General features: G+C 40.7%; 1 protein-coding gene across 1 annotated transcript in view; it reads left to right on the forward strand.

Moving 5' to 3' along the window:
* IQGAP1 (IQ motif containing GTPase activating protein 1) overlaps positions 1–17611 on the forward strand; it is a 54865-nt gene continuing 37254 nt past the window's right edge. Inside the window, exons 1-5 of the mRNA XM_015638692.3 lie at positions 1–84; positions 1876–1975; positions 14491–14647; positions 14997–15074; positions 16728–16804. Of these exons, the coding sequence (XP_015494178.1) occupies positions 33–84; positions 1876–1975; positions 14491–14647; positions 14997–15074; positions 16728–16804 (464 nt within the window). The 5' untranslated portion in view covers positions 1–32. The remainder of the gene's footprint in view (positions 85–1875; positions 1976–14490; positions 14648–14996; positions 15075–16727; positions 16805–17611) is intronic.

The raw sequence follows: 17611 nt of genomic DNA on the forward strand, positions 1-17611 counted from the left end.
AGCTCCCGCCAGCGCCGACCCAGCGCAGCGCCATGGCGGCGGAGGACGTGGACGGGCTGGCCGTGTCCCGGCCCCACTATGGCTGTGAGTACTGGGGCCCTGGGGGTTCGGGAATCCGCGTGGCCGCTAAGCGACTCCCAGCACCAGCTGCCCGTGCCTTACAGGGTCCAGCGATGGGAGGGGAGGCTGGGTCGCCGCAGGCATGGGGGGAGCCGCGGGGTCCGAGCTCCGGGACTGGTCCGGGGGCGCAGTGCGCCTCGCTGGCTCTCCTCTCGGGCTGCGGTGAGCCGCGAGGCGGGCGCCGTGCTGCGCGGGAGTTCGTCGAAGCTCGACGGTCCTCCTGAGTGCTGGAGATGAGTGCTGGGAGAAGACAGTGGATGGGCAGCGACGAGACGTCCTACGGCTGTACCGCCGTCGTCTACCGCGGGCGGGTCCCGCGCCTCGCCCAAGATGTCCGCCGCGGGCGGGGCGGGGGCGGCCCTGCCTTCCGCCTTCCCGCCGATTTTGGCGACCGCACCCGATCTGCCGGGCGAAACACCGCTCCCACCGGACACCTTCACTGCCTTGTCATAGACTTGCTGTGGAGAGGGAGGCTTTGGGTCTTGGTGTCCGACGCGCGGGCTCGCCTGTGCTGCGATACCGCGTCAGAAATGATCAACGGCGGAGAAAAGGTGGTGCTGTGAAGGGGCGATGTTGTAAGCGGCAGTCGGTGCGACCTGGCCTTTAACACTTCCAGGCATGGGGCCGCCACAGCTTCTCTGGGCAACCCGTTCCAATGCCTCACTATCTTCTTGGTTAAAGAATTTCTCCCTATCAACTGGTCTGAATCTCTCCACTTCTAGTTTAAAACTGTTCCCCCTTGTCCCATCAGTATCTCCCTCTTCTTGTTATAAGCTCCCTTTTAAGTACTGAAAGACCGCAATGAAGTATCCTTGGAGCCTTCTCTTCTGCAGGCTGAACAACCCCAGCTGTCTCAGCCTGCTTTTGTGAGAGAGGTGTTCCATCTTTGTTGCCCTTCTCTGGACTTGCTCTAACAGTTTTTTGTGCTGAGGATGCCAGGCCTGAATGCAGTGTTCCTGCTGGGGTATCACAAGTGCACAGTAGATGGTTGTTGATGGCATTTTAGATATAAGTTAACCTTTGCCTAATAACAGTATGAGACATTTTCTATTTGTCAAATTGGTCCATAAAACCTAAAAAAGCTGTGGGTTTTTCTTCCTTTTTTGACATGAGATGTACTTAGCTGTAAGTATGGGAAGAGGAGACTTTTTCACTGAGGCTTTGAAAACACAAAATCTGGAAGATTTAGGCATATTACCCCTATGTAGGTCTTCAGCTTGGTCCGAAGATGGCATGCAGGTTGTAAATCCGAATGATTCCGCTCTGTGTAGGGAAGCCCTATATGAACTCCCATATAGGGAGTGTGTATTATCATTTCTACCTTATTTTAAAGGTGGACTATAAAGATACAGAAGGGATTATATAATGTGAATATGTATTTGTGTCCTTAATCTTTTGCTATCAAAATCAGAGGATAGGTGAGGGGACTAGTGGTCACTGATGTGCTTTTGAAGAAGACAAAGGGAAAGCTAGAAGAAAATAAGAAAATAAAGGATTGTTTCTAAGAAATTGTACAAGGGATGCACTCAAATTAAGAAATCAGGAAGAAGGAAACTGGCAGATTTATGTGACAAGGATAAGAAAATGGGGTGTCTTCTGTTGCTAGCAAAGAACAACATCAAATCCTTAGTTTTCTGAATAAAAAAACACTGTGATGAATTTCTGTGGGAGAGGTTGGATCTGATTTTTTTAATGTGCCTATTCCCTTACATTTGATCTTCAACCATCTGAGGGCCATGTTTTGTTTGTTTTCAGCTGTCTTGGATAATGAGAGGTTAACAGCAGAGGAAATGGATGAAAGGCGACGCCAGAATGTAGCCTATGAATACCTTTGTCATCTGGAGGAAGCAAAGAGGTGAGAATAATTGATTTTTCAGCTGCTGGTGCTTTAAAAAAAAGACACGACCTTTGGTACGGGAAATAATTTGGATGCATCTTGCCTCTTGTCTCAGTTTCTCAGTGGCTATATAGTTTCACTAGAAAAAGCAAGCAACTAAAAATACCAAAGAAACTCCCTTCCTCCCTGAAAAAAACCAACCGACTTCTTATATGTGCATCTAATGTTCTCAAAGACTGAATAGCAAGGACTCTGTAGCTGTATTGCTCCCTTGTTCCTAGCACTGGATGGATTCTCCTGATGCCATGATGATTTTTTACCTTTTCTTTTTATATACCTCTTATATATCCTCAATACCCTTACCATGCATACTTGAAATCCTTCAAGTCTAGTATCCCAGCAGAGTCCTCATATTCTATTAAGCCAGAAGACCAAATATCCTAAAGGCCTTGCAGTTGGGAGGCCAAAAAACCTTACGCTATCTTGAAAATCCAAGACCTCCTCTAAAACATATCCTGTAAATTAAAATTAAGCCCATCTGCAGAAAAATACTTTAAGATAAGAAAATGTCACACTGTTCATTTAAGCTTCACTGGAGCATCAATGTTAAATATACTAATTGACAAATTCTATAAAATTGTATATGTGATCTACTGTGTGTGTACATTCGGTATATTCCACCTTAGTGAATTATTGCACCATAAAAATTCTTATTAGATACCAAGATAAAAAGCTCTTTATCCCTTAACCATGTCTAACTCTTAATTCTAAACCCAAGAAAAGGCATCACTCCCTGTTGTGTAACTTGTATATGTCTGGTGCAATATTGCCTCCTGGCTTAGCAGTGCACATGAAAAACAGTTATTCCCTTCCTTTTAACTGAAACACTTTACAAATTTAAATTGTAGCAGTGTATATCCCTTGCACACTGAGATCTCAATTCTTGCATATTTTTCCATGCATCCATCTATTTAATAGATCTGTAGTACTTTATCCTGGGTTGCTCGGACTTCTCTTCAGGTGCTCAGTGTCTTTCTGGAAGTCCACTGCCAAAAGAGAGAACTTTTTCAACAGGGTGTTAGTGGGCATACTTAAAAAGAGTGCACTGATTATTTTGTATACCCCAATAGATTTGATAGGATCATACATTATTGCATGCTATCTGCTTTTTCATGATGTTATAGTAGAGTTTTGCTGAGTTGTCGCCTAGTGCTGCTGAAATCTGTTTCTTGTCTTGTGTTTATATGGTGTTTATATGGTCTATTGTGTTTTCCCAAGTGTGTTACCCTTCACTTGATCCTGCTGAAGGAGATTTTTCCTGATTTTTGTTTAAAATATTGAAATAACTTTTATCTTAATTTTGTCTTCCAGACTGTGTGTAATCTCCACGTTTAATAAGCATATAAACATACTGTATATGTTCATTCAGACAATTAATTGAAAGTGTGATCAGCACTCAGTAGATACTATGAAGGAAAAAGGACTGTTATCAAAAATGGATGCATGAAGTCATATTGTTGATATTTTAAAAAATATTTTGCAAAGATTAGATCCTATATGCCCTATGTGAAGAGTAGGAATGTGACATACATAAATACATATTCGACATAGCCGAGAGTGTGTTTTGTCATGGCTTATTGAACACTTAAGTCTGTCTTTGTTCTTCAAAAGATGATATGAGTTATGAGCCAGAAAATTTTTCTTGGCTGCATGGTGAATTTTGTATAAATCTGTGCAATTCTTTCTTAGCAAGGCAGACACGTTCAGCTGTAGTGACTTTACTGGGGAGGAAGTATTGAGTTTGTACAAGTTCACTGTTGGCAGAATATAAAGGATTTAATTCCAGGACTTCAATATTACCAAGAACGTATAGTACATTTTTGAAGGTGTGGGGAGCACTTAGTTTATGCTGTAGTCCTTTAAGTGCTTTATGAGAATTATCACTCCTGTAAGTTCACACAGAGTGCTTAGTTACTAGAAGGTAATAATTTGCCTTCCATATGGACTTGAATGAAGTTTGAACTAGTAAGATCTAACCATGTTTCAAAATAACTCCCTTTGAAACCAAAGTCTTTAGCAGCAAATGCTGGGCAAACAGGCAGAGATGAGTTGTACTGTATTAACTGTCCAAGCTTGAAGGAGCCCCAGATCCTTCACTTGTGGACTCTTCCTGTCATCAACCTTTCAGTAAATGCTTGAGGAGGTGCTGATTTTCTCTTGAATTCCATGCCCAGATCTGCAAAAAAAACCCAAACAACAAACCAAAAAAACAAAAAACAAACCTCAAGCAAAGATATGTTCCACAGTAATGGCTTTAATATTTTCATCAAGCTCTTGCTTAATTGTAAATTTACTCTAAATAAATCAGCTTTGGCTCTGAAGTTCTTAGTGCTCTTGTCTCTGCTTCTTAGTGTCTTGATGTGGATGAGATTGAGCAGCTGGGCATTTGATTTTTGCCACACCTTGTCAGAAAAACAGCAGTTTTCACACTTGTCTCTGGGTGAGCCTTGAGATGTTTCAAATAATGCCTAGCGGTTGCCAGTATGTTCTGTAAATTATGAAGCAGCACCTGTGTTGCTCAAAATGCAAGTAGTGGTGTGCAGCCTTCCTTGTATCCACCTTGGTAGTTGGAGCACTTATTTTTCAAGTGGAAGGTCTGCTTGGAGAACCTCAACCCTTATCCAACCTGTAACCCACGTTTGCTTAGTGGCATACCAACTATTCATGTATATGTGAGTGGGAGTTCCTTATTCCTATAGTTAAGGCTGAATCACTTAACATAAGAGTTAAAGATTAAATGACCAGGAGGGGAGCAGACTTCTGAGTTTAATAATTAAGATATGTGAAGGAGAGCAAAGGCTTGAGTTCACTGTCTGCTTCCAGGATTTTTTTCCTTCCTGAGAAGTTATTTTTTAAATTGCCCTTTGAGTTTTATTACCACTAGTACAGTCTAGAAGAGGGCTCTCAGCTGCTTTGTTGGTAAGGAGTTTATTTACTAGAAACAAGTAAGAGCTGTAAGAGATCAGTGTATTTGAAATGAATGCCCTCGATATGAGATTTTCTATATTTGACTTTGCCAGTAATGTAACTTGAGCCTAGCATCTGAATTAGATACTGTGGCATTTTGCTTGTGCTATTGATTACAGTCCCTCTGAGCTGTGAGAGGGCTAATAGTCTTTCTTCACAGTGAGAGAATGTCAGATTGGAAGTTGTATTTCTAACGGGAAGAGGAGGACCTAAGAGCAGAGGAAGGTCGCTGGTGTACTCTGTGTCACGCACAGAAGCTGAAAAGGTGAACATAAATAAATATAAAACATCATAAAGCTTATGATAGCCTAGGCAGGGTGGGAGGCAGCTGAAGAAAAATACTTGCTGACTCCTCTCCTCTTTCCCATAATCACATTATATTATTACAGTATAATATTGCATTCAAACACTGTACTTCATATTATTTTTTCTTCTACAACATAAAGACACCTAAAGTAATGTGATTAACAACACACTGATTTGCATTGCATCAGCATTGTCAGAGGCTTGCTATCCCTTTAACAGAGCAACAGATAGTTTTTTTAAATATTAGAAGAAAGTAAAATAAAAATTAGCTAGCACATAATTTCGTACTGAAATAAAAAGTTTAGAAAAGTTTGAATTTCTGAACTGCCGGATGTGACAGCCCACATGCAGTAACTTTGGGTACTTCTGTACTCAATTTACAGCTATTTGCAGATCCATCTGCTAATGAGCATACATCAGAAGCATTATCAGAGGAATAATTTGTACTTAATTAATGATATTCTAGCATGTTGTTTGGTTGGGTTTTTTTCACTGTCACTGTTCTATTGTTATTTAGTAGTTTTTTATTTCAGTTAATAATGTGCAACAGTCTTGTGAAACAGGAATTAGTTCTTGCTAGTTGGAGAAAGGGAAACGGAGTGTAACTAAGTTGTTCAGGATTGTGAAAGACTGAAATGAAATTTGGAGTTAAAATGAAGATTGTGAACAGAGTGATTCCTCTACTATGTGTGGACCAGATGCCTCATTCTTGAAGAAAATTTGCTTTATTAATAATTATTATTTAATACTTGAAGTTTTCTTTTTCACATTCTTTTTTGTTTGTTTTGTTTGTTTCTTGGATTGCTTTTTTTTTCTTTTTTTTTTTTTTTTTCCTCTTGTCTCCAAATCACAGTAGTCTAATAAAATAGCTGTGGCAGTGCAGATAAAACTGTAAGAATATACTCTGTTCCGTTGGCAGCTCATGCTCACGGTAGGGTAGGGGTGTATTTATCTCAAATAGAAGCAGCCTGAGACCTGATTTTTGCGGTCCTTATCCAGAAGTCAGGGTATTTTTCTGTAATATCCTTCATTGGTGTTTCTACTTGCAGATTTGGTCAGGTACTGGTTTTGGGTTGGTTGTTTGGATTAGTTTTTCATATATGTTGTTTTGTGGTGGTTTTTTTTTGTTTGTTTTCTGCTTTTCAGATATAATGCAAGTGCCGTGATAGATTGTAATCCAGGAGTATTCATAAATAATATTTTATTATCACTAGTTGGAAGTTGGACTAACTTCTACTCAGTTCTTACCACTTTATTTGGGCTTTTATCAGCTCCTTTTTGAACTGGAGATAGTAATTTACAAATCCTGTACTGTTTTGTATGACCTCATGCAGTCGGCAGGGAGTGGCTGTCTGAACTGGAAGTGGCTTGGAATGCACGTTCAGAACTGTATTTTTCTGAGAAGTGGGTGGAGAGAAATACAGAAAGGATAGCGGTGAAGTACCACCATCTTTGCCTCACTGGATATTTCTTTTATGACTCACTGGAAATAGTAACGAAAGGCAGGCCAGGAGGAAAGAAACAACCGTTTGTTCAGAGATCAGGATTTTTCTCTTTGGAAGGTGCTTTCTGAAGAAATACTGTGTGTAATGTAAGAAGAGCAGCCCAAAATAACCAAAACAAATAGATGTCACTAACAGTTCTTGGCTGTGAGTACTGTGGAGTGCTTTGTAATAACCCTTATTTACAAGAAATCAAGTTGGTCTTGGGGCGTGATAACTTCAGTGATGCTGTAGCTTCCAAGCATTTAGGTCTATTTAGTTGCTAATGCTATGTGATCAAGACAATTAACTTGAAAAAGACTGATGTGTATTTGATAATTATGTTCCTGTTGACTGTGGGCTTGGTACTCAGGCTGAAAGCTCTCCAGGACAAATGACAAATCTTTCTGGCAAATATGGCAAATGCAGTAGTATCCTCATCAGCAAGAGCACCTAAGGGAATTTTTACAGGTTGATGGCAGTGATTGCAAGTGAGCAGAGAGGAAACTCCTATTTACTTGTACGGAGGCGGGGAGTAGTAAGGATTTCAATGCCAAAGTATCAGTTTTGTCTTTGGCTCAGCTGCATGTTGCCAGGAAGAGTACATCAATTGCTGGGAAAAAGCTGGCCTGTGTTACTAATTAATTTCTTGTTCTTCTGTATCTTTGAACTGAAAATGCCTGTGTGGATAATGAGAACGTTGTGAGACCTTTTAGCTGTGGGCAGTACTTGCTTTCCTAGCTCTCCATCTGTACAAACCTTACTGAAATGCATTTAAATATCCACCGACTTTTCTAGAGGAGAACACTCCTGATGCGATAAATTTATTTTACTTTGCTGTTAACTCTCTGAGAGATCTTTCATCTTCAGAGGTGGTTCCTTGATTTGTTTAGAGTTAGAATAAGTTGTTTTTGTTAATTGTTAGAATAAGTTATTTTGAAGAGATGTTTTTGTTAGTGTGTTTTCCATGGTTGTCCAATGCTCTTGTTCAGGTGAACTGGATGAAGAGCTGAGGTTGTCTTCCAGGTTTTCTCTTCTTAACGTCTGTGAGAACGCCTGCCAAGTCTACATTTGTAACAGCACTAAAAATATTTGAGACATATATGGATGATCTGCTGGAGTGTGAGAATCCTCATCTTTCAATAAAATGTGTAGTATCGTTAGTCCAAAAAATGCCATACCTGTTGTGCCAGCAGTAATGAGCAGTGAAAAAGCTTTTAAGCCATAATTTCATACATTCTTTTGAATGGTTTATGTAGAGACTTGGGTGGGGAGAAAAGAAGGTGCAGCCCTTTTGCTCTCACTTCTTTTTCCTCTGCTGTGGTGCTGCAGCAGCCATGCATCTTTTCCTCGGTAGACCTCTGGGGAATTGCAGTAGGAGGGCTAAATGGTCACGAGCAGAAGCATCTAGATGTGAAGGCACCAAGTGCAACAGTTGGAATGACTTGTCTTTCAAAATGCCTGGATTAGCTGCTTGTCATCCAGATCCCAGCATGTTCGCGTTAGGTTTCACTAGATCCCCTTTGGAGGCAGAGCATCGTGAGCAAATGCTGGTGAATCCTGGAGGTGGTGCTGGACAGAGATAGTCATCGCTGTTTATTATCAAAGGGTATGCAAAGGCTTATCCTTATCTGTAACCTGTAAATTCTGTATGTGGTTGCCAACTGAGAGAGTGCCCAGGAGATGTGAGGAGAGCTTGATGACTGGTGACCCACCGTGTCAGGGCAACAGGTCCTGGACCTCCTGATGCTTGTTGGGCGAGGTGTAATGGCTCTCTCCTGGGTGGATAGCTTGAACATCCTTTTCTTGCTTAAGTGATTGCAGGACAGACTTTGTGGGCACCAGTTACTTTCTGATGCTTTTGAGTATAAAGTTGAATGAAACATGGGGGTGGGTGTTTCAGTTTTTACACCTAAATGTGAATCAGCTTCCCTTTTCAACGAGGTCTGGCAGATTTTGCTATGGTGTTGGTACAGGAGTGTAACTGCATTTCCTGACTGTCTGCCACATATGGGTTAAATAGAAACTGGCTTTAGACTTAAGTTGAAGGCAAGAGGTTTTTCTTTTCTGGGGCAAGTGACAAAGATTAAATTTCTATTTCAGCTTGTTAGATTTTTCAAAACTATTTGAGTTGAAAGTGAAATTAAGAATGATGCTTTTGGTAGAGAAATAGAGGGTTGTAGATCAACAAGCAGTCAAAATGTGTTTTAGCAAACACATATTTCTCAATAGAATAATTCAAATTACATATTCCTGATAGTTTTATGGTAATTACTGGTGTAATTTTAATGGTTGTAAAGGTACCTGACCATGTGTCATACTGATACGAGCAAAGTCCTGACTGTTAAAAGATGTGATTTCAGATTTACCGGCATCAGGTAAATCTTGAGCATTGTATCTCTTGATGGTGATCTCGTTTCCCAGGATGTTAATTGTTACACCACTATGAAAGCCTTCCTGTGCTTCTCTTCCCCCCACCCTTCCCTGGGATGTGATTATGATCTTTGAAGAGTGGAATTCTAAATAAGTATTGTTGGTACCTTCCTTTAGATTGGACACCTGCTGTCTGGAATGTGCTGGTGTCTCGTAGTCTTTTTTTGTGAGCCTTGTTTCTGTAGGGTGAGTTCTAGGGCAAAAGATGATAACGCTTTAAATTGTGTCAGTGCCGGGTGCTAGACAAGATGGGTAAAAAAATGGATGTGTTATGCAAATATGGACCCTGAGGGTGAGTAAATCCCTTGGGGAGTTAGGGACAGGGAGACAGTTTTTCTTTCTCGAGGTTTTGTTGTTGAGTGGAATGCTTAGTATTCTCTAAGTCATTGTGTGACATAATTTGTCATTTTTGTAGTAGGTATTAAATGTCAGGCTAGTGTCATTCACTGTCTCATTTCCAGCTTCTGACTGATGGTTATACTGTGATTGCTGAAACTCCATTTGTCAGAGGGTTCTGACCTCTTGAGTGTTTTCTGCCATCTATAAGATTCTTGCCAAATTCTCCTGTTACAGCAGCCACACGAATAAGATGCTACCACAAACTGTTACCTAAGGAGGTTTATATTGTTCACTGTTTGTCAGAAATCCTGTGAAACAAACTACTTTCCGCCTAAATAAACGTAGTTTTCAACACAGGGACAGGTTGATTGTGTTACAGGTCCTTCTTGTTGAACATGTAGTTGTACTGGAATTGTGAAACTGGCAAATTAACTACCAAACACTGAAGCATGGGAATATTTTCAGGTCTTTACTGCTGCAGGCTTTCATACTGACTTTGACAGATCAAGAGCAAATTTTTCATGAATTTTCTTGTGAACAAAACTATTATCATATGTTTTGTGGTTTTTTTTTTTTTGGGGGGGGGAGCTGGCGAGGCCGCCCCGCAAAGCAGCCGGCGGCAGGCGGTGACCAGCCCTGCGGGCGCCGAGGGGTTTGGTGGTTTTTTTTTTGTACTAGACAACTTTAGGAACTTTTGCATTAGCACTGACATTTGAGAGTTACATTACAAACATATCCAGTGTTGATTTTCTTGATGCTCCAGGCACTTTAAAAGTGCACAAAAATGACCTAATTTCAAGAATTTGTACCCATGTGTGAACACACACATGGAAATCACATGTTGAAGATATGTTTGAAGAATGTGATTTTGGGCAAACAGCCTGCGTATGTAATGGTTGTAAGAAGGAGATATTTAAGGCAGTCTAACCATGTTGGTAAAGCACAGGTTTGGGTAGGCTTGGTATGGTATACGGTGTTAAAAATATTGGAGACTAAGAGTCGTACGCACCTGGAAAGAGAGTTAAACTCTGTGCTCCTCTAGTCTATTTCCAGGCCTCATTCAGGAGGAAACAGAGCATATGCTTCTTGAAGAAGAAGACAACAGCCTTCTGAAATGCAGTTGGTAGGGGAATGCTAGAAGCAAAGAGGTACCGCTGTGGCACTGACATGCTTACAAAGAGAAGCATGATTCTGACCAATGATCAAGAACTCTGTGGCCAGTGCTCTCAAACTGGTGGCTCAGAAATTTACATGGAGGTTCTGTTTGCAGCTTTCCTGCTAACGAAACTGGTGAGGTATGCAGTAAACAGAATGTGATGTGGAACTGAGCTTCAACCAACAGTGTTGGTACCAGACCCGGATACGAATTGTACCAGTTATTCTTCAGCATGATGTGTCAAGGTTACATATTTTATCATCTTAGAGTTCTTATTTGCTGGAAGTGTTGTAATGTCACTCTTGCGCCCTGCACAGCGGAAGTGACCACCAGGTGCAGACTCAGATGGTGTGTTGGGCTGCTGTGTGATCTCAGAATTGAAAAATGTCGCTGGCTAGGTCTGGGTAAAAAAGGGAAGTCCATTGTTTTGGAACTGTAGGACAATTGAAGGTTAGAAAATGTTACTTATATTTGCAGTCCCTTCAAATAATTATTTTTATTTAGAAATTATTGCTACTTATGATGACCAAGAAGTGAGCTTTCCTCATTGGTGGATAAAATCACTTTTTTCCAACTATTGGTGCCTTCTGTATTCTGTATGCCATGGTCAGTTTTCTTTTTGTGCTGGAACATACTACATGGTAGTCCTGTCATAAAGTGAGCAGCCTTCCTTAGAGGCTTTGTCCATTTTTAAAATTTTCTGCTCTAGTATTTTTGTTTATTCAGTTTGATACTGTTGCAGCAGTTCCTGGAGAAACTAGCACTTTGCTAGCTCTGCTTCCTCAGGCTCGTCTATAATCAGTCTGAGAGCAAAAGAGTGACTTTTTATTTCTTTTCCACACTATTTCCATTGTCTCAGGCTTAGCCAGACTAAACATTTTCACAAGTGAAAGAGCGAAAGGTATTTCATATGATCAATATTAGGTTTTTGCTGTATCTAAACTCCAGTTCTGGATGAAATATGCCTATGATACTTTTCAAACATAGGATGCGTTTGTGTAACTTGTCACTATCCTCAATAATGCTGTATTGTGGGAGAATAAAAAAGTTGTTAGTTGATATGACTGATGTTATTTTTTTCCAGTCCTTGGTAATGGAGCAGTGTTTCCTTTGAAAGTTTGAAGACAACCTTACTTGGGAGACTGGCTGCCCAACAATACCTGATGCTACATTTTTACTGTCATGTCTTGTCAGGAAATCCTGGCTCTAAATTGCAGGTGATGATAGAAGCTGCATGAAGGTATTCAGGAATCTTTTTCTAGGAGGGGGATTTTGTAACATCATTATTAGCTGATTGGAAGTGTGCACTTACTACTGTAATTAGAACTAGCTTCAGTAAAATTTTAAGTCCAATGTTATCTATGCAACCATGTGATAAAACTTGATTGAAAAAACAATTCTGGGTTAAGCATTGTTTTCTGTACTGATGAGAGGGAGGGAGCATAGTGGAAACAACCAAAGTATCAGAAAAGAATTGAAAAGTTTCTGTGAAAAGCTTATTGATGGCATATTGTTCTAATGCCTAATGTTGAAAAGGAGTAGAGGTTGTTGCCCATCAGCCAGGTTCCCTGCTCATTGGGAAATGTATTTGTCTTGTTTGTCTGTAAATTCCACAAGCATTTCTGCCTTTTAAGAATGACATGTGTTAATTTTAATCCAAGTATGTGAGCTTTTAAATATAAATGTGCTGGATGATGTTTTCTGAAAACATAGCTTTGTCCTCTGGCTTAGCAAATGGTTAAGCAATGCCACACCAAGCAGGAGCATTACTGTATGTAAATTGCTCTAGTTTTGCAGTTATATTAACACCCACTTAAGAACCTGTTGAAACAGGTATGAGTACATTGAGATGGCTTATGTTCTAATTATGGGCCATTCATCTTTCATTATGGAGTGACTAGCTGCCTCTGTGTCCTTCCATAAGGTACTAATTAAATGGCTTAGTCACATGTCCCTTCTGCTTCCATTTTAGGTCTTCTAGTCTGAAGGAAGTGGGTGTTTTTAATTGTTTGGGGTTTTTTTGTTTGTTTTCCAAGTAAAGTAGTGGGGAAGGTACTGTGAAAACTGTTGCTATGATTTGGACTCTTCCAGCATCTGAGTAGCTTTGTGTCCTCTCAGGAATCTTTGGTTGTAATGGTCTGTGGCATACAAGTGACAGTATCTTTTTGGTAAGGGTCCAGAATTTTTAAACTTATGTCATGTTTGTCACATATTCGGTTAGTATGTGCATCTTTCTAGAACTCAGTATTCAAGAGCAACTGAGTTTTGAGAGGAAAGTAGCGAAGCCTTGAGAAAACAGTAGTTTTGAGAGGAACTGAGTTTCTTTTTGTAGCTTATGGACAGGTGTTGGCCAGGTGTTCCCAGAAACCTTTTCTTCCTGGTAGACACTACTACTTGGTGCTTTTCCAGGTCCTGCTTTGGGTTGCAATCCCCACGCCCCCCCTTCTCCTGGGCTCAGGCTGCAGTCCACAGTGCAGTGGTATCTCATTTGGGATTTAAAGTACACTGGGTTGAAGCAGGATCATCTGCTTGCTTGTGTTTCAGATCAGTGCCAGTAATGTGGGCTTATCATCCTTGTGAGCCAAATTATTAACCTTGTTTATGTTATACTATCAGCTCTCTTTTATTGTATGGACTATTTCTATTTTGGACCCCTGTTGTCTTGAAAGCCACTTTTCTGTGATGTTAATTGATCCAAGGCTCATCTGTCCTATAAGAGCTTTTAGAGTTCAGCTCCAAGTGAGGCATGATCTAAGTAAGATGCTTTAGAAAAGAGGCCTGTGGTTATGTAGGTCCCTTTTTTAGAGACCAGAGCAGTCAGGTAGCATGTCATCTTCAGGAGAAACTGTAGCTGAGCTTGCAATTTGCAGCCTCCAATAGCTTGTAAAGAAGAAATATCAAGGTGCACTTCTGTTTTGAGAACAGTGATTTTTCAAAATGTTTTGCTGTAGTTTTTATTTTTGTCATGAGATCCATGATACCATTAAATGAGATGGAAGGCAACAGTATAAAGGAAAGTGAGTTATGAGGAGAAGAACGCCTGCTCCATGCTTTTTCCCCTGTTCCTGAAATGTATAGTAGGGTGGGAAAAGATATATAGGAAGATTAGACTGAGAACATCATCCTCATACTGAAAGAGGGTAGTTTTAGATTAGATATTAGGGAAAAATTCTTTACCATGTGGGTGTTGAGACACCTGGAGCAGCTTGCCCAGAGAAACTGTGGCTTGCCCTATCCCTGTAAGTGTTCAGGACCAGTCTTGGACGGAGCTCTGAGCAACTTGGTCTAGTGGAAGGTGTCCCTGCTCATGGCAGAGGGTTGAAATGAGATAGGCTTTGAGGACCTTTCTGACTCAAACCATTCTACGATTCTGTGAACATTGTAGGGTAAGTCACGCAATGACTAGCAAGTACTTAATAAAAGTAAAGAAATGCTTGAGATAAACCTGTAGAAGATTTAAGTTAGTTAAAAGGATGGGATGGCCCCTCTGTGTAGACCGACTAAGTTGTGGGCTGAAGGAGAAACATGGAGATGATGTCTTAATCACTTTTGGAAGTCTGGCTGATGAATTCTGTACTTCTCCTTAATATTTTGTCCGACACGTTACCGACTAGCATTTTAGTGATGCAGATCCTGTGTTAGTGTTATATCCATTTTCAACCCCTAGTGCTGAGTGAATAGTATGCTTGAGTATGACTGCAGCAGCCACAGGAGACTTGTTTGGCATGGGGTTGTGTTCACAAATTAGAAATATACTCATGTGACCAGCTTTGTTGTTCTTGCACTTCCAGATGGATGGAGGCCTGTTTGAATGAGGAGCTGCCTGCCACAACAGAGCTGGAAGAAGGATTGAGAAATGGAGTCTACCTGGCAAAACTTGGAAACTTTTTCTCCCCTAAAGTGGTTTCTGTGAAGAAAATCTATGACAGGGAACAGACTAGGTATAAGGTGAGTGCTGTTGACCATGGACATCTAAAATGGGAATATGCACACGTGGAGGTACTGTGAGAAAATAAGCAGAAAGTTAATTTGTATTAGTCTTACCTGAGAAACTCTGCCTTCACCCTAGAACAGTGGTTAAATGAGGGGGTGCGTGGACTCTTAGTTTTATATCTAAGCTTGCACTTAGATTAATTTTGTCATAAGCAGTCAATATAAGCATATATGAAAGACTTCAGACTTTCCTGCAAAAGTGCTGTTTTCACTATCTGTGTTAGTGAACCTTACTGCTGTTCTTGACAGGTGTGATTTTATTTCTTACTGCCCTCCCTCTTGCTCCTGCTGTTTTTTATTTCAGGCAACTGGTCTCCACTTCCGACACACGGATAATGTAATCCAGTGGCTGAATGCTATGTCTGAGATCGGTCTCCCTAAGGTAACTTCTGTCTTGTACATCCAAATAAATAAATAATCTCAGAAAAGCTTTGCATTCTGTGGAAGCATTTGCTGTTACTAAAAAATCAGCACACTTACTCTAGTTATTCTTTGATTTCTAGATTTGTGTCCCTGTAGAAACTCTCCCCTAAAACTTGCTGAAGGATTTCATTCTCCTACATGTGTGAGAATGACTAGAAGCAAAATAATTTATCCTTGTATACCACATCTCTGATATTACTTATCTTGCATAATATCTGCATTACATCGTTCTTGCCATGCGTTCTTTTGAGCAGTATCCAGGCTACAGTTTGATTGTGGAATTTTTTCAGAAATCAATGCTAAATGTAGCAGCACAACACAAAATAGTACGTTCTCTGTTTCTTCAGATTTTCCTATGAAATTTTCACGTTGAGTTGAAATCTTGCCATTGTAGCTCAATCAAATATAAATTACCGACTTGACTAGAGAAATGGCCAGATAAGCTTCTCAGAGCTAATAAACACAGTTGCCTGAAAATATGTGGAACTGTGGTAGCACTGGGCTGATAGTCAAGCTTTCTTGTAGCCATGTTATGCATAGTCTCACCAAAACTGGCATTGTGTAGTTTAATCCGATGTATGTTTTCTTTGCATGTGTGCTTGCCAATTGAACACTTCAGTTTTGGCAAAGAGCTTTAAATACCTTGTTGTGATTTACTAGTTGAGCTTTCCTGGGATCTGTGATGATCTTACAGAAACACATTTGCGATTAGGAAATACTGAAATATGCCGTTGGGGTGGTTAGGTGAAAATAAATGAGGAGTGATTTAGACAGAGGGACGTTAAGTGCCAGGTATGAGGTAATATTTTCAAATGCAAGTAGGGTTTGGGTGGAAGTAAATGTGTGAGAATATGTTAAAGAAATGGGCTGGGATTCAGTACATTTACACGAGATACTGATGCTTTAGGTATTTCCCCATGCAGAACAGCCAGGAAACTGATGCGGTGGAACTGAGGGTCATTCAGTTGCTCTTGCCTTTACAGAAAGAGCAACACTGTTTTGTGCTCACAGGAACAGCAAGGAACCTTCAAATAACTGGAAAATAACATACCTTATTATGTTATAATAAATCAGGGCTTCTAGAATAGTTGAATCTTCAATAACAACCCCTTCTGTTAAGCCTTGAAGAGCTTTGTGTTGGAGACTGACTGAAAATTTTTGGGTCCAGCTAACTGAAAATACAGTATGCAGAGCACCTCAGTGCTGGTCTGCGTTTCCCTTTGAAACTGTCTCTCCTCTTGTTTCTCAACCGCATTCAATCCAAACAAAATTCTCTTTTTTCTCTTCTCCTGCGTTTTTTTCATCCTTTGGCTTTCACCAAAGTCCTCCGTAATACCTCATGACCCGGTATCTTGGTGTGCGCACAACAGAAAGGTTCTACCCATTCACATATGTAGAACTTGGCAGGAAAAGGGGAGCTCTGATTTGCCTATTAGAAACAAAAGGAAATATTGACACTTCAGGTAGGAGAAACATTGGTCCAGGGCAGAGAAGCTTGAAGAGTTCTGTTCCATGACCTGTTTCTCTAGTGTAATGCACAAGAATTGAGCTGATGTGATTTGGTTGTATAGAGTGAATATAATTCAGACTGCTAACTTTGTTTTATCTTTAGATATTCTACCCAGAAACAACAGATATCTATGATCGCAAGAACATGCCACGCTGTATCTATTGTATTCATGCACTCAGGTAAGGAATACTAGACAGTAATCTGATTGCTTCTGAAATCTTTCTGCAAAGCTGAAAGGTGACAGAAGAGAGAGAGCTGAACTGAAGGCTGGATGAGGGCAAATTTTCTAGCAGAACAATCTTAACAGGTCAGAGCAAAGATCTATGAAGCCAATATTTTGCCTTGGGCAGCGGCCAAATCAGATTCTGAAGGAAAAAAACAGTGAAGTATGTTGAGATTACTACCTTTTCATTCCAGTTCCCACCCTCTCTGCTGTCTGAGGCAGAGCTAGACATTCTTTAACCAAGAAGATAGTAAGGCACTGGCACAGATTGCCCAGAGAAGCTTTGGCTGTCCCATCCCTGGAAGTGTTCAAGGCCAGGTTGGACGGGGCTTGGAGTAGCCTGGGGTAGTGGAAGGTGTCCCTGCCTGTGGTAGTGGAGTGAGTTGAAACTAGATCATCTTGAAGGTCCCTTCCAACCCAAGCCATTCTGTGATCTGTGTTGAGCTAGCATGACAGTCGAAAACTAGGAGTTGCATTTCTATTCCCAGACCCATCTGTACACAGCTGTATGGGTCTATCCCTCCTTTGTAGCAATTCCATTTCTCAGGCTGCAGGTGAATACGTTAACCCCATTTTTAGCAGGCCAAATCAGCCTAGTGAATACTAAACTATTGGAGATACCACATCTGCAGTCCTGAGTCCAGTTCTGGGCTCTCCAGCATTAGAGGGACACAAACATGCTGGAGAGAGTTGAAGGAAGGGTCTCTAAGATGATTAATGGACTAGAGGATCTCTCCTGCCAGGACAGGCTGAGACAGTTTGG

This window comes from Parus major, chromosome 10, assembly GCF_001522545.3.
Source record: "Parus major isolate Abel chromosome 10, Parus_major1.1, whole genome shotgun sequence".
In the NCBI taxonomy this organism is placed as follows: domain Eukaryota; kingdom Metazoa; phylum Chordata; class Aves; order Passeriformes; family Paridae; genus Parus; species Parus major.